This window comes from Heteronotia binoei, unplaced genomic scaffold (genome assembly GCF_032191835.1).
Source record: "Heteronotia binoei isolate CCM8104 ecotype False Entrance Well unplaced genomic scaffold, APGP_CSIRO_Hbin_v1 ptg001672l, whole genome shotgun sequence".
In the NCBI taxonomy this organism is placed as follows: domain Eukaryota; kingdom Metazoa; phylum Chordata; class Lepidosauria; order Squamata; family Gekkonidae; genus Heteronotia; species Heteronotia binoei.
The window spans coordinates 1-27,752 of NW_026800353.1; the positions used below are offsets into that span (position 1 = coordinate 1).

General features: G+C 53.3%; 1 protein-coding gene across 1 annotated transcript in view; it reads left to right on the plus strand.

The window, feature by feature from the left end:
* Positions 1 to 8,820: 8,820 nt before the first annotated feature.
* The window catches only part of LOC132565781 (arf-GAP with Rho-GAP domain, ANK repeat and PH domain-containing protein 1-like), a gene marked incomplete at both ends in the record, with an annotated part of 48,157 nt that continues 29,225 nt past the window's right edge, over positions 8,821 to 27,752 (plus strand). The window contains 5 exons of the mRNA XM_060230508.1: positions 8,821 to 8,995; positions 22,449 to 22,583; positions 24,133 to 24,268; positions 25,927 to 26,029; positions 26,686 to 26,881. Of these exons, the coding sequence (XP_060086491.1) occupies positions 8,821 to 8,995; positions 22,449 to 22,583; positions 24,133 to 24,268; positions 25,927 to 26,029; positions 26,686 to 26,881 (745 nt within the window). The remainder of the gene's footprint in view (positions 8,996 to 22,448; positions 22,584 to 24,132; positions 24,269 to 25,926; positions 26,030 to 26,685; positions 26,882 to 27,752) is intronic.

Sequence of the window (27,752 nt, forward strand, 5' to 3'; positions counted from 1 at the left end):
TCCCTTCCCTTCCCTTCCCTCCCTCCCCTTCCCTTCCACTCCCCTTCCCTTCCCCCTTCCCCTCCCCTTCCCTTCCCCTCCCCCCCTTCCCCTTCCCTTCCCTTCCCCTCCCCTACTCCCCTTCCCTTCCCTTCCCCTCCCTTCCCTTACCCTCCCCTTCTCTTCCCTTCCCTTCCCTTCCTTCCCCTCCCCTTTCCCTTCCCTTCCTCCCTTCCCTCCCCTTCCTCCTTCCCTTCCCTTCCCTCCCTTCCCCTCCCTTCCCTTCCTTCCCTTCCTTCCCCTTTCCCCTTCCCTTCCCTTCCCTTCCCCTTCCCCTTCCCTTCCTTCCCTCCTTCCTTCCCCTTCCTTCCCTTCCCTTCCCCCTCTCCCTTCCCTTCCCTTCCCTTACCCTTCCCCCTTACCTCCCTTCCCTTCCCTTCCCCTCCTTCCCTTCCCTCCCTCTCTTCCCTTCCCTTCCTCCTTCCCTCCCTTCCCTTCCTTCCCCTTCCTCCCCTTCTCCCTTCCCTTCCCTCCCTTCCCTTCCTTCCCTTCCTTCCCTTCCCTTCCCCTTCCCCTTCCCTTCCCTTCCTTCCTTCCCTTCCCTCCTCCTTCCTCCCTTCCCTTCCCTTCCCCTTCCCCTTCCCTTCCTTCCCTTCCCTTCCCTCCCTTCCTTCCCCTTCCCTCCCCTCCCTTCCCTTCCACTCCCTTCCTTCCCCTTTCCCTTCCCTTCCTTCCCTCCCCCCTTCCCCTTCCCTTCCCTTCCCCTCCCCTTACCTCCCTTCCCTTCCCTTCCCCTCCCTTCCCCTCCCCTTCTCTTCCCTTCCCTTCCCCTTCCCTTCCCCTCCCCTTCCCTTCCCCTTCCCTCCCTTCCCTTCCCTTCCCTTCCCTTCCCTTCCCCTTCCTTCCCTTCCCCTCCCCTCCCCTTCCTTCCCTTCCCTTCCCTTCCCCTTCCCTTCCCTTCCCTTCCCCCTCCCCTCCCCTTCCCTTCCACTCCCTTCCCTTCCCTTCCCTTCCTTCCCTTCCCCTCCCCCCTTCCCCTTCCCTTCCCTTCCCTCCCTTACCTCCCCTTCCTTCCCTTCCCTCCCTTCCCTTCCCTCCCCCTTCTCTTCCCTTCCCTCCCTTCCCTTCCCCTCCCTTCCCCTTCCATTCCCTTCCCCTTCCCCTTCCTTCCCTTCCCCTCCCTTCCCTCCCTCCTTCCCTTCCCCTTCCCTTCCTTCCCTTCCCTCCCCTTCCCTTCCCTTCCCTTCCCCTTCCCCTTCCTTCCCTTCCCTTCCCCTTCCCTTCCCTTCCCCTCCCTCCCCTTCCCTCACTTCCCTTCCCCTTCCCTTCCTTCCCTTCCCCTTCTCCTCCCCTCCCTTCCCTTCCCCTCCCTTCCCTTCCCCTATCCCTCTCCCTTCCCTTCCCCCCTTCCCCTTCCCTTCCCTTCCCCTCCCCTTACCTCCCCTTCCCTTCCCTTCCCCTCCCTTCCCTTCCCTCCCCCTTCTCTTCCCTTCCTTCCCTTCCCTTCCAACTCCCATCCCTTCCCCTTCCCTTCCCTCCCACCCCTTCCCTTCCCTTCCCTTCCCTTCCTTCCCTTCCCTCCCCTCCCTTCCTCCACTCCTTCCCTTCCCCTTCCCTTCCCTTCCTTCCCCTTCCCCCTTCCCCCTCCCCTTCCCTTCCCTTCCTTCCCTTCCCTTCCCTTCCCTTCCCCTCCCTCCCTTCCCTTCCCTTCCCCTTCCCTTCCTTCCTCCCCTTCCCTCCCCTTCCCTCCCTTCCCTTCCCCCTCCTCCCTTCCCCTCCCTTCCTTCCCCTCCCCCTTTCCTTCCCTTCCCTTCCCTTCCCCCCTCCCCTTCCCTTCCCTTCCCTTCCCTTCCCCTCCCCTCCCTTCCCTTCCCTTCCCCTTCCCTTCCCTTCCTTCCCCTCCCCTCCCCTTCCCTTCCACTCCCCCTTCCCTTCCCCTTTCCCTTCCCTTCTTCCCTTCCCTCCCCCTTCCCCTTCCCTTCCCTTCCCCCCCTTACCTCCCCTCCTTCCCTTCCCCTCCCTTCCTTCCCCTCCCCCTTCTCTTCCCCTTCCCTTCCCTTCCCCTCCCCCTTCTCTTTCCCCTTCCTTCCCTTCCCTTCCCCTCCCCTTCCCTTCCCTTCCCTTCCCTTCCCTTCCCCTCCCTCCCTTCCCCTCCCCCTTCTCTTCCCCTTCCCTTCCCTTCCCCTCCCCCTTCTCTTCCCCTTCCCTTCCCTTCCCTTCCCTCCCCTTCCCTCCCTTCCCTTCCCTTCCTTCCCTTCCCTTCCCTTCCCTTCCCCTTCCCTTCCCTTCCTCCCTCCCCTTCCCTTCCCTTCCCTTCCCTTCCCCTTCCCTTCCTTCCCTTCCCTTTCCCCTCCCCTCCCCTTCCCTTCCACTCCCCTTCCCTTCCCCTTTCCCTTCCCTCCCTTCCCCTCCCCCCTTCACCTTCCTTCCCTTCCCTCCCCTTACCTCCCTTCCCTTCCCTTCCCCTCCCTTCCCTTCCACTCCCCTTCTCTTCCCCTTCCCTTCCCTTCCCTTTCCCCTCCCCTTCCCTTCCCTTCCCTTCCCTTCCCTTCCCCTTCCCTTCCCTTCCCTTCCTTCCCCTTCCCCCCTTCCCCTTCCCTTCCCTTCCCCTCCCCTTACCTCCCCTCCCTTCCCTTCCCTCCCTTCCCTCCCTCCCCCTTCTCTTCCCCTTCCCTTCCCTTCCTTCCCCTCCCCTTCCCTTCCCTTCCCTTCCCTTCCCTTCCCCTTCCCTTCCCTTCCCTTCCGTCCTCCCCTTCCCTTCCTTCCCTTCCCCTTCCCCTTCCCTTCCCTTCCCTTCCCCTCCCTCCCCTTCCTTCCACTCCCCTTCCCTTCCCCTTCCCTTCCCTTCCCTTCCCCTCCCCCCTTCCCCTTCCCTTCCCTTCCCCTCCCCTTACCTCCCCCTTCCCTTCCCTTCCCCTCCCTTCCCTTCCCCTCCCCCTTCTCTTCCCTTCCCCTTCCCTTCCCTTCCCTCCCCTCCCCTTCCCTTCCTTCCCTTCCTTCCCTTCCCCTTCCTTCCCTTCCCTTCCCTCCCCTCCCCTCCCCTTCCTTCCCTTCCCTTCCCTTCCCTTCCCTTCCCTTCCCTTCCCTCCCTCCCCTCCTCCACTCCCCTTCCCTTCCCCTTTCCCTCCCTCCCTTCCCCTCCCCCCTTCCCCTTCCCTTCCCTTCCCCTCCCCTTACCTCCCCTTCCCTTCCCTCCCCTCCCTTCCCTTCCCCTCCCCCTTCTCTTCCCTTCCCTCCCTCCCTTCCCCTCCCCTTCCCATCCCTTCCCCTTCCCTCCCCTTCCTTCCCTTCCTCCCCTTCCCTTCCCTTCCCTTCCCTTCCCTTCCTTCCCCTTCCCTTCCCTTCCCTTCCCTTCCCCTTCCCTCCCCTTCCTTCCCTTCCCTTCCCCTTCCCTTCCCTTCCCTTCCCTTCCCCTTCCCTTCCCTTCCCTTCCCTCCCCTCCCTCCCCTTCCCTTCCACTCCCCTTCCCTTCCCCTTTCCCTTCCCTCCCTTCCCCTCCCCCCTTCCCCTTCCCTTCCTTCCCTCCCCTTACCTCCCCTTCCCTTCCCTTCCCCTCCCTTCCCCTCCCCCTTCTCTTCCCCTTCCCTTCCCTTCCTTCCCCTCCCCCCCTTCCCTTCCCTTCCCTTCCCCTTCCCTTCCTTCCCTTCCCTTCCCTTCCCCTTCCCTTCCCTTCCCCTCCCCTCCCCTTCCTTCCCTTCCCTTCCCTTCCCTTCCTTCCCTTCCCTTCCCCTCCTCCCCTTCCCTTCCACTCCCTTCCCTTCCCCTTTCCCTTCCCTTCCCTTCCCCTCCCCCCTTCCCTTCCCTTCCCTTCCCTCCCCTTACCTCCCCTTCCCTTCCCTTCCCTCCCTTCCCTTCCCCTCCCCCTTCTCTTCCCCTTCCCTTCCCTTCCCTTCCCCTCCCCTTCCCTTCCCTTCCCTTCCCCTCCCCTTACCTCCCCTTCCCTTCCCTTCCCTCCCTTCCCTCCCCCTTCTCTTCCCCTTCCCTTCCCTTCCCTTCCCCTCCCCTTCCCTTCCCTTCCCTTCCCTTCCCTTCCCTTCCCTTCCCTTCCCTTCCCTTCCTTCCCCTTCCCTTCCCTTCCCCTCCCCTCCCCTTCCCTTCCCTTCCCTTCCCCTTCCCTTCCCTTCCCTTCCCTTCCCCTCCCCTCCCCTTCCCTTCCACTCCCCTTCCCTTCCCCTTTCCCTTCCCTTCCCTTCCCCTCCCCCCTTCCCCTTCCCTTCCCTTCCCTCCCCTTACCTCCCCCTTCCCTTCCCTTCCCCTCCCTTCCCTTCCCCTCCCCCTTCTCTTCCCCTTCCCTTCCTTCCTTCCCTTCCCTTCCCTTCCCTTCCCTTCCCCTCCCCTCCCCTTCCCTTCCCTTCCCCTTCCCTTCCCTTCCCTTCCCCTCCCCCTCCCCTTCCCTTCCACTCCACCTTCCCTTCCCCTTTCCCCTTCCCTTCCCTTCCCCTCCCCCCTTCCCCTTCCTTCCCTTCCCCTTCCCTTCCCTTCCCTTCCCCTTCCCTCCCCTCCCCCTTCCCTTCCCTTCCCCTTCCCTTCCCCCTTCCCTTCCTCCCTCCCCCTCCCCTTCCCTTCCCCCTCCCCATTACCTCCCCTTCCCTTCCCTTCCCCTCCCTTCCCTTCCCCTCCCCCTTCTCTTCCCCTTCCCTTCCCTTCCCTTCCCCTTCCCTTCCCTTCCCTTCCCTTCCCCTCCCCTCCCCTTCCCTTCCCTTCCCTTCCCTTCCCTTCCCTTCCCCTCCCCTCCCCTTCCCTTCCACTCCCCTTCCCTTCCCTTTCCCTTCCCTTCCCTTCCCCTCCCCCTTCCCCTTCCCTTCCTTCCCCTTCCCTTCCCTTCCCTTCCCTTCCCCTCCCCTCCCCTTCCCTTCCCTTCCCCTTTCCCTTCCCTTCCTTCCCCTCCCCCCTTCCCCTTCCCTTCCCTTCCCCTCCCCTTCCCCTTCCCTTCCCTTCCCTTCCCTTCTCTTCCCCTTCCCCTTCCCTATAATATCCTTTTTGAGGTGCGGCGACCAGAACTGCACACAGTACTCCAAATGAGACCGCACCATCGATTTATACAGGGGCATGATGATACTGGCTGATTTGTTTTCAATTCCCTTCCTAATAATCCCCAGCATGGCGTTGGCCTTTTTAAAATTGCAAGTTGCCCTTCAAAGACTAGGCAGGAGGTGATCTCCTTGAATTAATTAATTTAATTTTTAGATTTATACCCCACACTCACCTGCAAGAGGGCTCAGGGCAGCTCACGGCAATAAAACAACAGTTTAAAACGATATCATAAAAACAGACATTACGAAACAGCAGCAGCAGCACAGTAAAGAGCCTTACAGACATAGGCAGTAAACAGCATGCGGCTGATGGCTAACAGCATTACGTAACACCATCGTGGTGAAATGCTGGAGGAAGTGATGACTTTCAAAGGACGCCCACTGGATTAATGAAACGTCTGGCAGAAGAGCCGCGTCTTACAGGCCCTGCAAAACTTCGATAAGTCCAGCAGGGCCTGGATCTCCAGCGGTAGCTCATTCCACCGGGTAGGGGCCTGGACCAAAAAGGCCCTGGCCCTCGTCGAAGCCGGCTGGGTGTCCTTAGGACCAGGGACTATGAGAAGATGTTTCGCAGCAGACCTCAGAGCCCAGGGGGGTTCATACGGGGAGAGGCAGAAGACCTCAGCCTGAGACCCTGGAATGTTGTAGAGAGAGGTGTTTTTTTAGTGGTAGAGCCTCTGCTTAACATGCAGAAAGTTCCAGGTTCAGTCCCCAGCATCTCCAGTTAAAAGGACCAGGCAGGAGGTGATGGGAAAGACCTTGACCTGAGACCCTGGCTCAGTGGCAGAGCCTCTGCTTGGCATGCAGAAGGTCCCAGGTTCAATCCCCGGCATATCCAGCTCAAAGGACCAGGCAGGAGGGGATGGGAAAGACCTCAGCCTGAGACCCTGGAGAGAGTGGCTGCCAGTCAGAGTAGGCAATATTGACTTGGATCGACTGATGGCTGGATTCATCTCTCCATGTGTGTATGTGGGGGGAGGCCCTCCAGTTGCCTGAATGACACCCCCCCCCCCCCCCGGTCTGCACAAGCTGCCCTTCCTAAGAGACCCAGTCTGGAGTCATGGTGAAGTGCGCGGACTCTTATCTGGGAGAACCGGGTTTGATTCCCCCCTCCTCCACTTGCAGCTGCTGGAATGGCCTTGGGTCAGCCAGAGCTCTCTTTTCTGGGAGAACCGGGTTTGATTCCCCACTCCTCCACTTGCAGCTGCTGGAATGGCCTTGGGTCAGCCATTGATCTCGTGGGAGTTGGCCTTAAAAGGGCAGCTTCTGGGAGAGCCCTCTCAGCCCCACCCACCTCACAGGGTGTCTGTTGTGGGGGAAGAACATAAGAGAAGCCATGTTGGATCAGGCCAATGACCCCTCAAGACCAACACTCTGTGTCACATAAGGACACAAGAGAAGCCATGTTGGATCAGGCCAATGGCCCATCCAGTCCAACACTCTGTGTCACATAAGAACATAAGAGAAGCCCTGTTGGATCAGGCCAGTGGCCCCTCCAGTCCAACACTCTGTGTCACATAAGGACACAAGAGAAGCCATGTTGGATCAGGCCAATGGTCCCTCCAGTCCAACACTCTGTGTCACATAAGAACATAAGAGAAGCCCTGTTGGATCAGGCCAGTGGCCCCTCCAGTCCAACACTCTGTGTCACATAAGAACATAAGAGAAGCCCTGTTGGATCAGGCCAGTGGCCCCTCCAGTCCAACACTCTGTGTCACATAAGGACACAAGAGAAGCCATGTTGGATCAGGCCAATGGCCCATCCAGTCCAACACTCTGTGTCACACAGGGGCCAGGAGCTTGGGGGTGCTGTTGGAGCCTTCCCTAAAGATGGAGGCTCAGATAGCAGCCGCTGCCAAGTCCGTGTTTTTTCATCTTAGGCGGGCAAGGCAGTTGGCCCCCTTTTTGGAGCGCGACGACCTAGCAACAGTGATCCATGCCACGGTCACCTCGAGGTTAGACTACTGTAATGCCCTCTACATGGGGCTGCCCCTGTCCCGAACTCGGAAATTGCAGCTGGTGCAGAATGCCGCGGCCCGGCTGTTATTGGGTCTCCCAAAGCGGGAACACATTCAGCCGGGTCTTCGGACCCTGCACTGGCTTCCAGTAATATACCGAGTCCGGTACAAGGTGCTGGTTATCACCTTTAAAGCCCTATATGGCTTGGGACCTGTCTACCTGAAGGACCGTCTTTCCCCGCACGTTCCCCAGAGAGTACTGAGGTCGGGAACACAAAATCTCCTTACTATCCCTGGGCCGAAGGAAGCCCGTTTGAAGTCCACCAGAGAAAGGGCTTTCTCTGTTATGGCCCCTACATGGTGGAATCAGCTGCCGGAAGAGGTGAGGGCCCTGCGGGACCTTGTTCAGTTCCGCAGGGCCTGTAAGACGACCCTCTTCCGGCTAGCCTATAACTAGCTTGAGAATTTTAATGTAACTTGCTGGATTTCTTTTATATACAGTTGAAATATTTATTAATGTGTATTAATAACTAAGGTTTTATCTGTTTTATCTGTTTTATCTGGTTTAAATACGGATCCCTTTATATGTTTAACTATTGTAATTTTGTTGGATCTACTATTGGAAGCCGCCCTGAGCCACTTGTGGGAAGGGCGGGATATAAATCTTAAATAAATAAATAAATAAATAAATAAATAAATAAATAAAGTGCCATCCGGAGGTCCACCAATGGGGCCAGGACACTGGAAGCCCTTCCACTGGTGCCCCCCCCAAGCACCAAGAATACAGAGCATCACTGCCCCAGACAGAGTTCCAACAATACGCTGTGGCTAATAGCCTCAGATGGACCTCTGCTCCATATGCTTATCCAATCCCCTCTTGAAGCTGGCTATGCTTGTGTCAAACAGGCCAAAAAAACCCAGGTGTCATCAGGAGGTCCATCGGTGGAGCTGGGACACTAGAAGCCCTCACACTGTTGTGTCTCCCAAGCACCAAGAATACGGAGCATCCTTGCCCCAGACAGAGCGTTCCAACGATAAGCTGTGGCTAATAGCCACTGATGGACCTCTGCTCCATAATCTTATCCAATCCCCTCTTGAAAGCTGGCTATGCTTGTAGCCGCCACCACCTCCTGTGGCAGTGAATTCCATGTGAAGAAGGTAAAGGAGATTGATTCAGAGAGAAGGGTGGGGTATAAATCTACTGTCTTCTTCTTCCTTCTTGGCCGTTCAGAGAGGGCGGCTTCTGCAATGAATGCTGGTTTCATTTAGAGGTTGAGCAACTTTTCCGGGCCAGGTTGGGGGAAGGAAAGGGCCTGGGGTGTGTGTGTGTGTGTGTGTGTGCGCTAATGTCCTTTTTTTTTTGGTGTGTGTTCTGTCAGCGACTGTGGCAGCCCCAAAGAAGCAGGATCAAATTACACCGCCCCCTTCTCTCCCTCCTGGGGCTTTTCTATTTTCCGCTCCTGCGGAAGTCTGGTCCCCACCCCAGGCCCTTCTGGCCAGCAACCGGGGCCGGCTTGGGGCCTCTGGAATTCCACCCGTGGGCTGGCTGGACTCCGTTCTCCCAATAAAGGGACCTGCACTTCCCCTCTGGCCGCCTGACCTCATCCAGGGCTGCTCTTTCCAAACCTCTCCACTTTCTTTCCAGGGCTTTATCTGGTCAGGGGGAGGGCGGGTCCTCCTCCTTGGCCCCCTCCCCAGAGCTCACAGCTGGTACTTGCTGAAGAATGTAGGATTGCAGCTCTCCTGGGGGATGCTTTGGTTTCCCCCCCCCCCCCCGTCTGAATCTGCTGGTTTTCGGTTTCCTGCTCCGCGCTCCGTCTCTCTGACTCTCCTCCGTCACATCTCCGCAGGCTCTGTGTGCGGCGGTGACCACCAGCGATCTGGCCGAGACGCTGTCCCTTTTGTTCTGCGGGGCCGAAGTGAGCTGTGATTCGGGGGAGCCCGGCCACCCCACCCCCCTCGCCCTGGCGGAGGAGGCCGGCCAGAGGCTGCAGATGGAGTTCTTGCTGCACAACAAGAACTCAGGTGAGAGGGAAGGAGGGCTTGCACTTCATGGGGAGAGGGAAGGTGAGAGGGAAGGAGGGTTTGCGCTTCACGGGGAGTGTGTTGTGTGCGTTGCGTTGTGTGCGTGTGTTTGTTGCAGCAGAGCCAGAAGTGCCTGAAAAGAGAGCGGTTGTGGAATCCGGTCTCGATGTGAGCCGAAACACCAGAGCTGAAAGTCTTCAGAGGCAGCGTTCCGTTCCTCTGGTTATCTTGGGGAAGGAGACCAGAGATGGCCTGTCTCCTGGAGAGCCAGTTTGGTGTAGTGGTTAAGTGTGTGAACTCTTATCTGGGAGAACCGGGTTTGATTCCCCACTCCTCCACTTGCACCTGCTGGAATGGTCTTGGGTCAGCCATAGCTCTCTTATCTGGGAGAATCGGGTTTGATTCCCCACTCCTCCACTTGCACCTGCTGGAATGGCCTTGGGTCAGCCAGAGCTCTCTTATCTGGAAGAACCGGGTTTGATTCTCCACTCCTCCACTTGCACCTGCTGGAATGGCCTTGGGTCAGCCATATCTCTGGCAGAAGTTGTCCTTGAAAGGGCAGCTGCTGGGAGAGCCCTCTCCAGCCCCACCCACCTCACAGGGTGTCCGTTGTGGGGGAGGAAGGTAAAGGAGATTGTGAGCCGCTCTGAGACTCTTCAGAGTGGAGGGCGGGATATAAATCCAATTCTTCTTCTTCTTCTTCTTCTTCTTCTTCTTCTTCTTCTTCTTCTTCTTCTTCTTCTTCTTCTTCTTCTTCTTTCATGCTTGTCAGCTTTCTGGGGCCAGTGGCTCAGTGGCAGAGCATCTACTTGGCATGCAGAAGGTCCCAGGTTCAATCCCCGGCATCTCCAGCTAAAAGGATCAGGCAGGAAGTGACGGGAAAGACCCTGAGACCCTGGAGAGCGGCTGCCAGTCTATAAGCATCCCCGGGGCAGAGCGGTAAAGCTGCAGTACTGCAGCCCTAAGCTCTGCTCACGGCCTGAGTTTGATCCCGGCAGAAGCTGGGTTCAGGTAGCCAGCTCCAGGTTGACTCAGCCTTCCATCCTTCCGAGGTCGGTCAAAGGAGTCCCCAGCTTGTTGGGGGGAAAGTGTAGAGGACTGGGGAAGGCAGTGGCAAACCACCCCGTCAAAAGCCTGCCGTGAAAACGTTGGGAAAAGCAACGTCACACCAGAATTGGAAATGACTGTTGCTTGTACCTTTACCTTTTTTTTTTAAGCGGAAGGGCTATGGTTTAGCGGTAGAGCCCCTGCTTGGCATGCAGAAGGTCCCAGGTTCAATCCCTGGCATCTCCAGTTAAAGGACCAGGCAGGAGGTGATGGGAAAGAACCTCAGTGGCTCAGTGGCAGAGCCTCTGCTTGGCATGCAGAAGGTCCCAGGTTCAGTCCCCGGCATCTCCAGTTAAAAGGACCAGGCAGGAGGTGATGGGAAAGACCTCTGCCTGAGACCCTGGAGAGCCATGGAGAAGGTCCATAGCTCAGTGGCAGAGCCTCTGCTTGGCATGCGGAGAGTCCCAGGTTCAATCCCCAGCATCTCCAGTTAAAAGGACCAGGCAGGAGGTGATGGGAAAGAACCTCAGTGGCTCAGTGGCAGAGCCTCTGCTTGACATGCAGAAGGTCCCAGGTTCAATCCCCAGCATCTCCAGTTAAAAGGACCAGGCAGGAGGTGATGGGAAAGACCTCAGCCTGAGACTCTGGAGAGCTGCTGCCAGTCTATAAGCATCCCCTTTAAGGCGAGGGGCTATGGCTTAGTGGTAGAGCACTGCTCGGCATACCGAAGGTCCCAGGTTCAATCCCCAGCATCTCTGGTTAAAAAGGACCAGGTTTAAAGTGATACGAAGGACTTCCATCTGAGAGTTTAGAGAGCTGTCACCAGTCAGAGTAGACAATAATGACCTAGATTGGGGTGGCCAAACTACAACTCGGGAGCCACGTGTGGCTCTTTCACACATATTGTGTGACTCTTGAAGCCCCCCATCAGTCAGCTTAGAGAAGGCATCTGTCTCCTTTAAATCACTTCTCTAAGCCAAGCCAGCTGGCAGCTTGGAGAATGCATTTAAAGTTGTTTTCTTCCCACCTCTCCTCCATGTGTTTCCATCCTTCCTTCCGTCTTGCAGCTGTCAAACTTCTGATGTTTATTCTGTGTGGCTCTTACATTGAGCAAGTTTGGCCACCTTGACTTAAATGGATCTGTGATCTGATTCAGTATCAGGCAGTTTCATGTGTACATTATTTGGAGAGAAACTGTGGTTTAGTGGTTGACCACTGGCATGCAGAATGTCCTGTGTGATGGGAGAGACCTCTGCCTGAGACCCTGGAGACTGGCTGCCAGGGAGGGTCCATCTAGTCCAGCCTCCTGTCTCACACAATGGCCACCCAGTTCCTCTGGAGGGCCAACAACAAGGCAGAGAGGCCAAGGCCTTCCCCTGAGAAGAACATCAGAAGAGCCCTGCTGCCTCAGACCAGGGAGGGTCCATCTAGTCCAGCCTCCTGTCTCACACAGTGGCCACCCAGTTCCTTTGGAGGGCCAACAATAGGGCAGAGAGGCCGAGGCCTTCCCCTGAGAAGAACATCAGAAGAGCCCTGTTGGGTCAGACCAGGTCGGGTCCATCTAGTCCAGCCTCCTGTCTCACACAGTGGCCAACCAGTTCCTCTGGAGGGCCAGCAACAGGGCAGAGAGGCTGAGGCCTTCCCCTGAGAAGAACATCAGAAGAGCCCTGCTGGGTCAGACCAGGGAGGGTCCATCTAGTCCAGCCTCCTGTCTCACACAATGGCCAGCTAGTTCCTCTGCAGGGCCTACAACAGGGCAGAGAGGCTGAGACCTTCCCATGAGAAGAACCTCAGAAGAGCCCTGCTGAGTCAGACCAGAGAGGGTCCATCTAGTCCAGCCTCCTGTCTCACACAGTGGCCAACCAGTTCCTCTGGAGGGCCAACAACAGGGCAGAGAGGCTGAGGCCTTCCCCTGAGAAGAACATCAGAAGAGCGCTGCTGGGTTAGACCAGGGAGGGTCCATCTAGTCCAGCATCCTGCCTCACACAGGGCCAGCCAGTTCCTCTGGAGGGCCAACAACAGGACAGAGAGGCCGAGGCCTTCCCCTGAGAAGAACCTCAGAAGAGCCCTGCTGGGTCAGACCAGGGAGGGTCCATCTAGTCCAGCCTCCTGTCTCACAAAGTGGCCAACCAGTTCCTCTGGAGGGCCAACAACAGGGCAGAGAGGCCGAGGCCTTCCCCTGATGTTGTCTCCTGGCTCTGGGATTCAGAGGTTTAGCGCCTCTGAATGTGGAGTTTCCCTTCAGTCACCGTGGCCAGTAGCCACTAAGAAACCTCTCCTCCATGTATCTGTGTAATCCCATTTTAAAGGATTTTATTCCTGCGTATTCGCACACTCTCAGCCTAGCTTACCTCATAGAGCTGTTGTGAGGATAAAAGGGAGGAGGGGAGATTGATTTCAGTTGCCCTCGGTTGCTGTGGGGCAGAAAGAAGAAGATTGAAGATTTATACTCTACCCTTCTCTCTGAATCAGAGACTGAGGACAGTTTACAATCTCTTTTTCCTTCCCCTCCCCACAGCAGACCCCCTGTGAGGTGGGTGGGGCTGAGAGAGCTCTGACAGAAGCTTCCCTTTCATGGACAACTCCTACAAGAGCTATGGCTGACCCAAGGACATTCCAGCAGCTGCAAGTGGAGGAGTGGAGAATCAAAACCGTTTCTCCCACATAAGAGTCCGCGCACTTAACCTCTACACCAAACTGGTGGAAATGAAGTAAACAAGTATTAAATCCAGGCCTGCAGGAGTGAAATGGACAGACATGCCGGGGCAAGCCAGGAGAGGAATTGTCCAGTGTGAAGGGTGTGGCAGAGGTGGACAAGAACACACAGCCTCATGAACAGCCCAGCGTCTCAGATCTATGCACGAAGCTGCCGTTTACCGAATCCAGCTCTTGGTCTCTCAAAGTCAGTGGAGTGTCTCTCCAGGGTCTCTTTGGCTTTTTGCACAGATCGGAGCTTGCTATGCTGTAATGAAAAAGCCAGAAAGTTGCTGTGGAAAAGGGGCAGGGACTGTGGCCTCTATCTACAAATTGGAATTTCCCCCCCGGGCGTTTATTTTGGAGTGCTGTCCCCTGGCACGTTTCCAAAAATGGGAGAACCGGTTTGAAGGGCTCTTTTGGTTGTTGCAAGGGCGAGCTTACCGGCAGGGGCTGTGTGGCTTCCTCTCTCTGCCCTCACACGGAAGCGACCCCTTCTTCCTTCTTAAAGTGTGGTGCCCAAAACTGAACACAATACTCCAGGTGAGGTCTCACCAGAGCAGAGCAAAGAAGATAAAGGAGATTTTAAGCTGCTCCTAGATTTTGATTCAGAGACAAGAATGGGGTATAAATCTGCAGTCGTCTTCTTATCTGGGAGAACCGGGTTTGATTCCCCACTCCTCCACTTGCAGCTGCTGGAATGGCCTTGGGTCAGCCAGAGTTCTCTTATCTGGGAGAACCGGGTTTGATTCCCCACTCCTCCACTTGCAGCTGCTGGAATGGCCTTGGGTCAGCCAGAGTTCTCTTATCTGGGAGAACCAGGTTTGATTCCCCACTCCTCCACTTGCAGCTGCTGGAATGGCTTTGGGTCAGCCATAGCTCTTTTTTCTAGGAGAACCGAGTTTGATTCCCCACTCCTCCACTTGCAGCAGCTGGAATGGCCTTGGGTCAGCCAGAGCTCTCTTATCTGGGAGAACCGGGTTTGATTCCCCACTCCTCCACTTGCAGCTGCCGGAATGGCCTTGGGTCAGCCAGAGCTCTCTTATCTGGGAGAACCGGGTTTGATTCCCCACTCCTCCACTTGCAGCTGCCGGAATGGCCTTGGGTCAGCCAGAGCTCTCGCAGGAGTTGTCCTTGAAAGGGCAGCTGCTGGGAGAGCTCTCTCAGCCTCACCTACCTCACATGGTGTCTGCTGTGGGCCGTGTGTCCCTCTTAAGCTGAGCTGGCGTCAGCTAGCTCACAGTTTTTTAGCCTCCAGCTCACACATTTTTGTCTTCGCTCTGGAAGGATGACCCCAGAGCACACTCATTGATGCAGTCGCTCACGGCTTTCATGCCAGTAGCTTACAAAGTAGAATTTTTGCTCAGAAGACTGCAGAATATTGGTTGTGGGGGAAGAAAAAGAAGATATTGGATTTATATCCCGCCCTCCACTCCGAAGAGTCTCAGAGCGGCTCACAATCTCCTTTCCCTTCCTCCCCCACAACAGACACCCTGTGAGGTAGATGAAGATATTGGATTTATATCCCGCCCTCCACTCCGAAGAGTCTCAGAGCGACTCACAATCTGCTTTCCCTTCCCCCCACCCACAACAGACACCCTGTGAGGTAGATGAAGATATTGGACTTATATCCCGCCCTCCACTCCGAAGAGTCTCAGAGAGGCTCACAATCTTCTTTACCTTTCTCCCCCACAACAGACACCCTGTGAAGTGGGTGGGGCTGAGAGAGCTCTTACAGCAGCTGCCCTTTCAAGGACAACCTCTGTCAGAGCTATGGCTGACCCAAGGCCATTCCAGCAGCTGCAGGTGGAGGAGTGGGGAATCAAACCCGGTTCTCTCAGATAAGAGTCCGCACACTTAACCACTACACCAAACTGGCTCAAGAAGGTAAAGGAAGTTGTAAACCAGTCTGCGTCTCTGATTCAAAGAGAAGGACGGGGTATAAATCTGCAGTCATCTTCTTCTTCTTCCTCTTCATCTTCTTCCCACACAATAGCTGGCAACATGGACCTGAGAGGTGAGAATTGTTGCTACCCAGCACCTGAGGATTTCCCTGTTGTAGATCCCACCAACAGAGAACGCACCCATACAGGCAGTTACCAGTTTTGTCCTTTTGCAGGACTGGGTCGAGATACCTGCTGTGGAACTCAACGGCTGGCCCCTGGGTGACGGCATTCCCTCCTCTGGCCCATTGTTTCAAAAGGAGGCTGCGTAATTCATCCCGCATCATCCTGGGTCATTGCCTGGGACTGGGGTGGGTGGGTTTCAAGCGAGGCAGCGCTCCCCCCTCCCCAGTCTTGCCTAATGCAAAATTCTTCCAGGGAAAAGGCTACCCAGTTTTGTAGCCAGCGTTCCCTCTAAGCTGAGTTAGTGTGAGCTAGTCAGGGGGGGGGGGGTTGTAGCAGGAACTCCTTTGCCTATTAGGCCACACACCACCCCCCCGCCCGATGTAGCCAATCCTCCTGGAGCTTACAGTAGGCCCTGTAAAAAAGCCCTATAAGCTCTTGGAGGATTGGCTACATCGGGAGGGGTGTGTGGCTTAATAGGCAAAGGAGTCCCTGTTACAAAAGAAGTTTTTTTAGCCACTGGCTTACAGATTTTTTGTCTTCGTTCAGGAAAATGGCTCCAGAGCAAACTAATCCGTGCAGTAGCTCACAGCTTAAACTGGTTAAATCAGGGGTGGCCAACGGTAGCTCTCCAGATGTTTTTCGCCTACAACTCCCATCAGCCCCAGCCATTGTCCATGCTGGGGCCAGCTTTATATACAGATTCAGTTCCTGTGCTAAGACGCCATTGGATCATTTAAACCAGCAGGGGGCTCCGGATTGGTCCGAGGACGCATGGGTTCGGATCCTGCCTCCCATTGTCTCAAGCTCTGTTCTCCTGGCTCCAATGAGCCAGGCAGGAACCAACACCCAGGATTCCTGATACAGAACAGAGAGAGAGAGGTTCACCCACTCCTCTCGGCCTCCGTCCAATTGTTCTTTGCACACTGTTATTTTTGCATAGCGTGAAGCGTGAATTATTTGGCCGGAGACCAAAAACCCTCTTTCTCAGCAGGGTGGGGACAGCGGTTGGATCTGAGGCAGACAGGCCAAAAAAACAAAACAAAACGTTACGCTGGCTGAATGTGGCGTGAAGTTTGGGTGGGGGCTCAGCAGACATCTGGTTTTGGTTGTCTCTCTCTTTTTCACTCTCTCTCACGTCACTGTTTGCTTTGGCTTCTGCGGGCCCAGGAAACGGGCAGGTCGGTGGATTAGAGAGCATCCTGTAGTCTTGTCTTACTTGGCGTTTGTGCCAAACAGGAGGGTGGGGTGGGGGCAACTCTTTTATATTTTGTGTGTTATACGCTGGCTGGGGGTGGGGACACATTAGACCAGGGACGGCCAAACTTGCTCAGCGTAAGAGCCACAGAGAATAAACATCTGATATTTGAGAGCTGCAAAGGCAGGCAAATAGGTCGGGGGGGGGAGGGAGAGGGGGAAAGAAAGCAACTTTAACTTAATGGATTCTCCAAGCTGCTGGCTGGCTGGCTTGGCTTAGAGAAGTGATTTAAAGAGACACATGAACATAAGAGAAGCCATGTTGGATCAGGCCAATGGCCCATCCAGTCCAACACTCCGTGTCACACAGTGACCAGAAAAAAAAATACCCAAGAGCCATCAGGAGGTCCACAAGTGGGGCTAGAAGTCCTTCCACTGTGCCCCCCCAAAAGCACCAAGAATACAGAGCATCACTGCCCCAGACAGAGAGTTCCAACACTACGCTGTGACTAAGAGCCACTGATGGACCCCTTCTCCATATGCTTATCCAGTCCCCCCTTGAAGCTGGCTATGCTTGTAGCCGCCGCCACCTCCTGTAGCAGTAAATTCCATGTGTTAATCACTCTTTGGGTGAAGAAGGACTTCCTTTTATCTGGAAGTATTGTTCTTCTCAGGAGAAGGCCTCAGGGCTCTTCTGAGGTTCTCAGGGGAAGGCCTTGGCCTCCCTGCCCTGTTGTTGGCCTTCCAGAGGAACTGGTTGGCCACTGTGTGAGGCAGGAGGCTGGAGTTCTCTTTTTTTTTTTTTTTCTAAATGTATAAATTTTTATTGAATTAATCCACCTTATAAAGACAAAAACATATAGACATACAATACACATTTGTATACACATACATATATCTCACAATCGTCTCAACACTTTCAATCCCCCTCCACCTCCCAGACATCCTCCCAAACACACCGGGAGTGACCAGAGAGTAATATTTTACTTTCCTCTTATTCCAACAATATACCTTTACTTTTTACCCAACTATATATCGGTTCCCAACTCTCTTTACATTTTTGTATGTTTCCATCACGTAACCTTGTGGTCATTAAATCAAGTTCCGCAGCTTCTGTAAGTTGAACAATAAATTCTTCCCTGGAAGGTATTTTTGGTAGCTTCCAGTATTTTGCATATAATATTCTTGCAACTGTTACAATATACATTAACACCTTAGTTGTTTCAGGTGGGAGATTTTCCCTGCAAACATTTAAGAGATAAAGCTCTGGGGAGTGTCTAAGTCTAATTTTCAAAATCTTCTGGGTCCAAATGCTAATTAAAGACCAATACTTTTTGGCATGTTCACATTTCCACCATATGTGGAAAATTGACCCTTTAACCTTTCTACATTTCCAACACTTGTCAGAGTAACTGGGATACGCTTTAGCTAGTCGTTCCGGCGTCAAATACCAGCGATAGATCATTTTATAAAGATTTTCTTTATACAAAGCTGGTTTGATCAATTTTATGTTCCGTCTCCATATTTTCTCCCAGTCATCTAAAGATATGCTGTAACCGAAGTCTCTCAACCATTTAACCCAAGATTCTTTCACCACCTCTCCTTGCATTTTTTCCCTGAGCAGCCACTCGTAAATTTTAGAGATTAATTTCTGATCTATTTGAATAATTTGGTCAAGGTCATTTAATTTTCTAGAAAAGCCTATTTCTTTATCTTTTTGGTATCTTGATTTTATTTGACACTTCAGCCACCAATCCAAATTGTCCATTTCTTCTGCTCGGAGGTTATTTTGTCCATCTAATAGATTTTGGTAGCATAAATTGTTCCAAGTGTAGAGATTCGGGTGGGTAGAAGCCTCTACCGGTGATAGCCATGATGGGGTATAAGAATAGAACTTTCTAATTTCTAACCATACTCTATAAAGGGATCTTCTGATCTCATGTCTCCAGAAGGAGCTATTTTGTGAGGGACTTTGGTACCAAAGGTAGCCGTGCCATCCTTTCTCCAGACCTGCCCCTTCTAATGCTAGTATTCTTTTATTTTTCAAAGTGAACCAATCTACTAACCAGACTATTCGACTAGCCATATGATAGAGGTTCCATTCTGGCAAAGTAAGTCCGCCTCTAAGTTTGCTATCTTGGAGTACCTTAAGTCTAATTCTAGGTTTTTTGTTCTGCCAAATAAACTGTAAAATTATTTTGTTGACCCGCTGAAAAAATGACTTTGGGAGCAAAATGGGAATCATTTGAAAGAGGAATAATATTCTTGGCAGCACATTCATTTTAATAGTGGCTATCCTGCCCAGGAGTGAGATTTGTAAGTCTTTCCATCTGTATAAATCTTGCTGTATCTCTTTCACTAGTTTCTCATAATTATTTCGGTATAAATCTTTCAAATCTTTGGTCATTTGGATTCCTAAATATCTTACTTTTTTCCCTTGTAAAAATTCCGACTTTGTTTCAAATTGGCTAATTTGTTCATTATTCATATTTTTAGTAAAAAAATTTGTCTTCTGAGCATTAATCTTAAGTCCCGCTACTTGCCCATATTGTTTAAACGTTTCTTTCAAATATGCAATAGAAGTATTGGGATCTTCCAGCACACATAGCATATCATCTGCGAATGCTTGAATCTTCAACTCCTCTCCCTTGATTTTTATGCCTCTTATTCTGTCTTCGTCTCTTATTCTTTGCAATAATGGCTCTAAAGTTAAAGCAAACAAAAGAGGCGATAACGGGCACCCTTGTCTTGTTCCTTGTGCCATTTCAATCATATCCGACTTAATGTTGTTGAAATTGATTCTTGCCTTTTGTTTAGTATAGATGGTTTCCACTAAATTGCAAAAATTTTCTCCGCAGCCCACAGCCTTTAATGAATTCATGATAAATTTCCAGTTCACATTATCGAAGGCTTTCTCTGCGTCGACGAAGATAAACGCTACCTGCTTCTCTGGATGTTCTTTATAAAATTCAATAGCGTTTAGTAAAAATCTTAGATTTTGCCTCATTTGTCTACCTGGTATAAAACCTGTTTGGTCTTCATGGACAATAGTTCCTATAACCTTCTTAAGTCTATTAGCCAACACACTGGCAAAAATCTTATAATCGGCATTCAACAAAGAGATAGGTCTGTAATTTCTCACTTCTGCTGGATCTGTATCTTCTTTATGGAGTTCTCACAGAGGATGGCAAAGATGGATGGCAAAGAATGGGAGAGAATGGCTGTGTTGTATCCTGCCTCACACAGTGGCCAACCATTTCCTCTGGAAGGCCAACAACAGGGCAGAGAGGCCGAGGCCTTCCCCTGAGAAGAACCTCAGAAGAGCCCTGCTGGGTCAGACCAGGGAGGGTCCATCTAGTCCAGCCTCCTGTCTCACACAGTGGCCAGCCAGTCCCTCTGGAGGGCCAGCAACAGGGCAAAGAGGCCAAGGCCTTCCCCTGAGAAGAACCTCAGAAGAGCCCTGCTGGATCAGATCAGAGAGGGTCCATCTAGTCCAGCCTCCCGTCTCTCACAGTGGCCAGCCAGTTCCTCCAGAGGTCCAACAACAGGGCAGAGAGGCCGAGGCCTTCCCCTGAGAAGAACATAAGAAGAGCCCTGCTGGATCAGACCAGGAAGGGTCCATCTAGTCCAGCCTCCTGTCTCACACAATGGCCACCCAGTTCCTCTGGAGGGCCAACAACAGGGCAGAGAGGCCGAGGCCTTCCCCTGAGAAGAACCTCAGAAGAGCTCTGCTGGGTCAGACCAGGGAGGGTCCATCTAGTCCAGCCTCCTGTCTCACACAGGGGCCACCCAGTTCCTCTGGAGGGCCAACAACAGGGCAGAGAGGCCGAGGCCTTCCCCTGAGAAGAACCTCAGAAGAGCCCTGCTGGATCAGACCAAGGAGGGTCTGGCTGATTTTGTGGGACCGATTTTGCACTAGGGCTTGTTCCAGGTGAAGAGCCCTTTTGCCCCCAGGCGCTTCCCTCTGTTTTCGCACAAGTTAGCGCCCCGCTTTTCTGAGGCAAACAGAATCCGCTTGGAAAAGGATCTCGCTTGCTGAGGAAAAGCGGCGCATGAACTCACAGCTCCGGGGCAGCTTGTGCGAAAACAGAGAGAAGCGCCGGGAGGAAAAGGGCTCTGCACCCGGAACAGGCCCAAGGGCCAAATTGGGCTTTATGTGCTACCCTCAGCAGTTACAGAGGTTAAATGTAAAAAGCATCCCTATGAAGAAAGACTGTATCTGTAATGCGAGGAGGTTAGAGACGAGGGAACGTGTGCTTTTTGAGTGTAAGCTTTACCAGAGCATTTGAGTGGTTTATATATGGACGTATGAAGCTGCCTTATACTGAATCAGACCCTCAGTCCATCAAAGTCAACATCGTCTACCCAGACTGGCAGCGGCTCTCCAGGGTCTCCAGCTGAGGTTTTTCACAGCTATTTGCCTGGACCCTTTTTTGGAGATGCCGGGGATTGAACCTGGGACCTTCTGCTTACCGAGCAGATGCTCTGCACTAAGCCACCGTCCCTCCTGACTGGCAATGGCTCTCCAGGGTCTCAAGCTGAGATTTTCCACGCCTACTTGCCTGGACCCTTTTTAGTTGGAGATTTTGGGGATTGAACCTGGGGCCTTCTGCTTCCCAAGCAGATGCTCTACCACTGAGCCACAGCCCCATTCATGGCTCTCCAGGGTCTCCAGCTGAGGTTCTTCATGCCTACTTGCCTGGACCCTTTTGAGTTGGAGATGCCGGGGATTGAACCTGGGACCTTCTGCTTCCCAAGCATATGCTCTACCACTGAGCCACAGCCCCATTCATGGCACTCCAGGGTCTCCAGCTGAGGTTCTTCATGCCTACTTGCCTGGACCCTTTTGAGTTGGAGATGCCGGGGATTGAATCTGGGACCTTCTGCTTCCCAAGCAGATGCTCTACCACTGAGCCACAGCCCCATTCATGGCTCTCCAGGGTCTCAAGCTGAGGTTTTTCACGCCTACTTGCCTGGACCCTTTTTAGTTGGAGATGCCGGGGATTGAACCTGGGACCTTTTTCTTACCAAGCACATGCTCTACCACTGAGCCACCATCCCTCCCAAATATAACGTCAATCTCTAGCCAGTTTCTGAGGAGAAAAATCAGATTTTATTTTAATGAGCTTTTCGCAGATGGAGACCAGGAAATTACCTCAAACGTGGCATCGTTTACAGTTCACACCATAAGACCTCAGGAACAGCTGATAGGTGGAAATACTTAAATTATTCTAATATTTCAGACCTGAAAATTTTGGAAATTATACGCTCACTTCTAAATTGTGTTTCTCTGGAGCTGCACATTTTGCTATATGGATGTTAGGTGTTGCTCGTTGTTATTTGATGGGTCTTTGACTGTATTAAACATTGAGACGAGATGAGATCCGTCTCCATACAAAATGAGATTCATTAGGGCTTGTAGAATCTTTCGGGATCAAGTGCCGTGTTCTACTGGAGAAAGTTTTCCTTCCAGACGTTTCGTTCTCAGCTGCGGAGAACATCCTCAGTGGCGTTGCAGCCGGAGCACGCGCTCTGACCTTCTTGGCTGCTGTGCATTGAGCAGCCAAGAAGGTCATTGAGCAGCCAAGAAGGTCTGACCTTCTTGGCTGCTGTGCATTGAGCTGCTGTCCTTTCCCTTCCTCCCCCACAACAGACACCCTGTGAGGTACAGCAGCTGCCCTTTCAAGGACAGAGTCTCAGAGCAGCCTACAATCTCCTTTCCCTTCCTCCCCCACAACAGACACCCTGTGAGGTGGGTGGGGCTGGAGAGGGCTCTCACAGCAGCTGCCCTTTCAAGGACAACCTCTGCCAGAGCTATGGCCGACCCAAGGCCATTCCAGCAGCTGCAAGTGGAGGAGGGGGGAATCAAACCCGGTTCTCCCAGATAAGAGTCCGCACACTTAACCACAACACCAAACTGGCTTTTCTACACCAAACAGGTAAAGGAGATTGTGACCACTCTGAGATTCAGAGCATAGGGCGGGATATAAATCCAATATCTTCTTCTTCTTCGTTTCTGTTCCTGCCACTTGGACGGGGTCTGCTGGGCCTGTCCGGAAACTCCACCTGGTTAATGTCATGCCTCGCAAATCCTTTTCCTCCTGCCTCTTTGCTCACAACAAATTGGCTGGCTCCAGAAGGAGGCCGCTAACTGCACCCCCCCCTCCTGTTGAATAGAGGGATTAGACGGGATTGACCCAGCGGGGCCTTTGTCTTTGCACCAGCATTGTTGGCCGGATTTGCTTCGGAGCCCCAGAGACGGCCGCTTCTGTTTCTCTCCCGCCTGGATCCTTTGGGGGAACGCCTCTCCGAAAGTCTTCTTTCTCGTCTTCTCGATGTAATGCTTTGGAGGCGTTGCTTGCTCCCAGCCGAGCGGGCAGCTGCCACCGCCGTGCCCCTTCAACCCGTGGCTAACCCGCCCCCCTCCCCCCCGTGTCTCATGTTTGCAGAGATCCCGCGTCTGGACGCCGACGCCGGCAGTCAGAACCTCTACTCCGTAGCCCTGCCGTGCGTCACCCACAATGGCTTCCTCTTCAAGACGGCTTCCATGGCCAAGCCGGCCTATGAACGGAAACCCCGAGAAGGTAAGAAGTCAGGAATGGAACATTATGGGGCCTTGCGGGCAGATTCTCAGGGAGCCAGCGTGGTGAAGGGGTTAAGAGCTGCGGACTCTGATCCAGAGAACCAGGTTTAATTCCCCTCTCCTCCTCTTCCTCCTTCACATGCAGTCAGTTCTGGTTCTCTCAGAGCTCTCTCAGAGCTCTCTCAGGCTCACCTGCCTCACATGGGGACTGTTGTGGGTAGAGGAAGGGAAGGAGATTGTAAGCTGCTTTGAGACTCCACAGGGTAGAGAGAGGAAAGGGAAGGTCCCCTGTGCAAGCACCAGTCGTTTCCGACTCTGGGGTGACGTTGCTTTCACAGCGTTTTCACGGCAGACTTTTTACGGGGTGGTTTACCATTGCCTTCCCCAGTCATCTACGCTTTCCCCCCAGCAAGCTGGGGACTCATTTGACCGACCTCAGAAGGATGGAAGGCTGAGTCAACCTCAAGCCGGCTACCTGAAAAGCCAGCTTCCAACAGGGATCGAACTCAGGTCGTGAGCAGAGGGCTACGACTGCAGTACTGCAGCTTTACCACTCTGCGGCGCAGGGCTCCTTCAGTGTAGATAGCAAAGGAAAGGTCCCCTGTGCAAGCACGAGTAAAGTACTGCAGCTTTAACACTCTGCGTTACGGGGCTCTTAGGGTAGAGAGAAGCAGAGTATAAAAACCAGATCTTCTTCTTCAGTTTGGAGAGCCAGTTTGGTGTAGTGGCTAAGTGTGCGGACTCTTATCTGGGTGCACCGGGTTTGATTACCCCCTCCTCCACTTGCAGCTGCTGGAATGGCCTTGGGTCAGCCAGAGCTCTCTTATCTGGGAGAACCAGGTTTGATTCCCCACTCCTCCACTTGCAGCTGCTCTATTATCGTGGTCTGTAATATTCTCCACAGTGTTTTCATCCCATAGTTTACTGAACCGTAATGAAAAGGATGGAGCCTTTTAAGTCTTCTTCCTGGAAACTATTGTTGTTTTAACAGGGGTGAGGAACCTCTGGCCCGCGGGCCATAAACGGCCCCCCAGATCCCTCATTCCGGCCTGGATTAGACAGAAAAGATCCTGGGAAATGTAGGCTCTTTTGTAACTCCTAGGCAGGCTTCTCTGGAGCCTGCAGGCCTCACTAGGCCCAGGATCATGACACCCTCCCTCAGTAGCCACATTTCACCTTCCAAAAGGTGAATGACAGCTGTCAGGAATTTCTTATGCACCCAGGGCCATTAAACACAGGAGTCGGGCATGAGGAAGTGGGTGAGGCCAGCATAAGAACATAAGAGAAGCCCGCAGTCGACGTTTCTCCAAGCTAAAGAGCCCCAAGCGTTTTAACTTTTCTTCATAGGGGAAGTGTTCCAGACCTTTAATAATTCTAGTTCCCCTTTTCGGCACTTTTCCAAATGCTAGAATATCTTTTTTGAGGTGCGGCGACCAGAATTGTACACAGTACTCCAAATGAGACCACACCATCGATTTATACAGGGGTATGACAATACTGCTCCTTCTCTTTCATTCTCCTTCTCTGCTTCTGTCCCTTTGCTTGAGTAGAGTTCAGTCGCCGCTGGTGTCGACTTCATGATGGCCTTTTCAGCTATTACGAGAATGAGCACTCCACTGTGCCCAGCGGAGAAATCCGAATGCAGCAGATTGTGTGCCTGGTCAATCACCCCCCGGACACTCATGGGTAAGCCACCCCTCCTCCAGCCTGTGGGGGAATGGTCCTACATAAGAACATCAGTGAAGCCCTGTTGGATCAGGGCAAGGGCCCCTCCAACACTCTGTGTCACATAAGAACATAAGAGAAGCCCTGTTGGATCAGGCCAGTGGCCCCTCCAGTCCAACACTCTGTGTCACATAAGAACATAAGAGAAGCCATGTCGGATCAGGCCAATGGCCCCTCCAGTCCAACACTCTGTGTCACATAAGAACATAAGAGAAGCCCTGTTGGATCAGGTGAATGGCCCCTCCAGTCCTACACTCTGTGACACATAAGAACATAAGAGAACCCATGTTGGATCAGGCCAATGGCCCCTCCAGTCCAACACTCTGTGTCACATAAGAACATAAGAGAAGCCCTGTTGGATCAGGCCAATGGCCCATCCAGTCCAACACTCTGTGTCACATAAGAACATAAGAGAAGCCCTGTTGGATCAGGCCAGTGGCCCCTCCAGTCCAACACTCTGTGTCACATAAGAACATAAGAGAAGCCATGTTGGATCATGCCAATGGCCCATCCAGTCCAACACTGTGCCACATAAGAATATAAGAGAAGCCCTGTTGGATCAGGCCAGTGGCCCATCCAGTCCAACACTCTGTGTCACATAAGAACATAAGAGAAGCCCTGTTGGATCAGGCCAGTGGCCCATCCAGTCCAACACTCTGTGTCACAGAAGAACATAAGAGAAGCCATGTTGGATCAGGCCAATCGCCCATCCAGTCCAACACTCTGTGTCACATAAGAACATAAGAGAAGCCCTGTTGGATCAGGCCAATGGCCCCTCCAGTCCAACACTCTGTGTCACATAAGAACATAAGAGAAGCCCTGTTGGATCAGGCCAGCGACCCATCCAGTCCAACACTCTGTGTCACATAAGAACATAAGAGAAGCCCTGTTGGATCAGGCCAGTGGCCCATCCAGTCCAACACTCTGTGTCACATAAGAACATAAGAGAAGCCCTGTTGGATCAGGCCAATGGCCCATCCAGTCCAGCACTCTGTGTCACAGAAGAACATAAGAGAAGCCGTGTTGGATCAGGCCAATGGCCCATCCAGTCTAACACTGTGTCACATAAGAACACAAGAGAAGCCCTGTTGGATCAGGCCAATGGCCCCTCCAGTCTAACACTGTGTGTCACATAAGAACATAAGAGAAGCCCTGTTGGATCAGGCCAGTGGCCCATCCAGTCCAACACTCTGTGTCACATAAGAACATAAGAGAAGCCCTGTTGGATCAGGCCAGTGGCCCCTCCAGTCCAACACTCTGTGTCACATAAGAACATAAGAGAAGCCCTGTTGGATCAGGCCAGCGACCCATCCAGTCCAACACTCTGTGTCACATAAGAACATAAGAGAAGCCCTGTTGGATCAGGCCAGTGGCCCATCCAGTCCAACACTCTGTGTCACATAAGAACATAAGAGAAGCCCTGTTGGATCAGGCCAGTGGCCCCTCCAGTCCAACACTCTGTGTCTCATAAGAACATAAGAGAAGCCCTGTTGGATCAGGCCAGCGACCCATCCAGTCCAACACTCTGGGTCACACAGAGTCTCCATCCCCTCTGTAAAGGGCGTATCCCAAGATTCTCTTCTCCCCTGACCGCCTCCCCTTTGCCATCTTTTTTGCAGTGTCGCGAATACATTTGAGGTGTACGTAGACTCAGAGCGACTCTACCTGTTCGGACTGGACAGCCCGGAGGCCGTTCGGGAGTGGACTAAGTGCCTGGCAAAGGTGAGTGGGTCCCTCTGAGGGGTGGCACTACAGAATGGCTGGCAGCGGGTGGGCTGGTTTGGGCTTTCTCCCCCCCGCCCTCCTCTCTGGACTTATGCTTGAAGTGCACTTAGGCAAATGTTATATCAGGCATGGCCAAGCTTGTTTAATATAAGAGCCACACAGAATAAATGTCAGATGTTTGAGAGCCGTGAGGGAGGAAGGAAGGAAGGAAGGAAAAGGGGAGGGACAGTGGCTCAGTGGTAGAGCATCTGCTTGGTAAGCAGAAGGTCCCAGGTTGGTGGGGGGCGTGGAGGGAGCAACAGTGGGAGGGCTTCTAGTGTCCTGGCCCCACTGGTGGACCTCCTGATGGCATCTAGGGTTTTTTTGGCCCCTGTGTGACACAGAGTGTTGGACTGGAGGGGCCATTCACCTGATCCAACATGGCTTCTCTTATGTCTGGGGTAGTGATGCTCTGTATCCTTGGTGTTTGTGGGGGCAAGAGTGGGAGGGTTTCTAATGTCCTGATCCCACTGATGGACCTCCTGATGTCACCTGGTTTTTTTGGCCACCGTGTGACGCAGAGTGTTGGACTGGATGGGCCATTGGCCTGATCCAACATGGCTTCTCTTATGTTCTTATGTTAAATTCTTCTTGTCTGTCTCCTCCCCCTCCAGTCTTTCATCCCTTCCTCTGCGGAGGGTCTCCTGAGCAAAGACTTTGAGCGCCTCGGGCGACTTCACTACAAGGGTGGCCTGAACCTGGAGCGGGCGAAGGAAGGCTGGTTCGCCTTGGTTAACTCCACCCTCTATGCCTACCTGGACGGCAGTGAGAAGGAGGAGGTCATCCACCTGCGGAAGCTCCAGGAGCTCTGTGAGTAGCCCTCTCCCCACAGCCCGTTGGGGATCGGGCCCTAGAGACAACCCCTTGGCATGTAACTATTAGACACAGCTTATTGTTGGAACTCTCTGTCTGGGGCAGTGATGCTCTGTATTATTGGTGCTTGAGGGGGCCACAGTGGGAGGGCTTCTTGTGTCCTGGCTCCACTGATGGACCTCTTGATGGCACCTGGGGTTTTTGGCCAGTGTGTGACACAGAGTGTTGGACTGGATGGCCTGATCCAACATGGCTTCTCTTATGTTCTTATATCTGGGGTAGTGATGCTCTGTATTATTGGTGCTTGAGGGGGCCACAGTGGGAGGGCTTCTTGTGTCCTGGCTCCACTGATGGACCTCTTGATGGCACCTGGGGTTTTTGGCCAGTGTGTGACACAGAGTGTTGGACTGGATGGCCTGATCCAACATGGCTTCTCTTATGTTCTTATATCTGGGGTAGTGATGCTCTGTATTATTGGTGCTTGGGGGGCCACAGTGGGGATTGGATAAGCATATGGAGCAGAGGTCCATCAGTGGCTATTAGCCACAGCGTATTGTTGGAACTCTTTGTCTGCAGCAAGTGATGCTATGTATTCTTGGTGCCTTGAGGGGGTAGGAGGCGGGCAACAGTGTGAGGGCTCCTAGTGTCCTGGGCCCACTGATGGACCTCCTGATGGCGCCTGGGTTTTTTTTGGTACCTGTGTGACACAGAGAGAGTGTTGCACTGGATGGGCCATTGGCCTGATCCAACATGGCTTCTCTTATGTTCTTATGTCTGGGGCAGTGATGCTTTTTCTTCTTGGTGCTTGGGGGGGGGCACAGTGGGAGGGCTTCTAGTGTCCTGGTCCCACTGATGGACCTCCTGATGG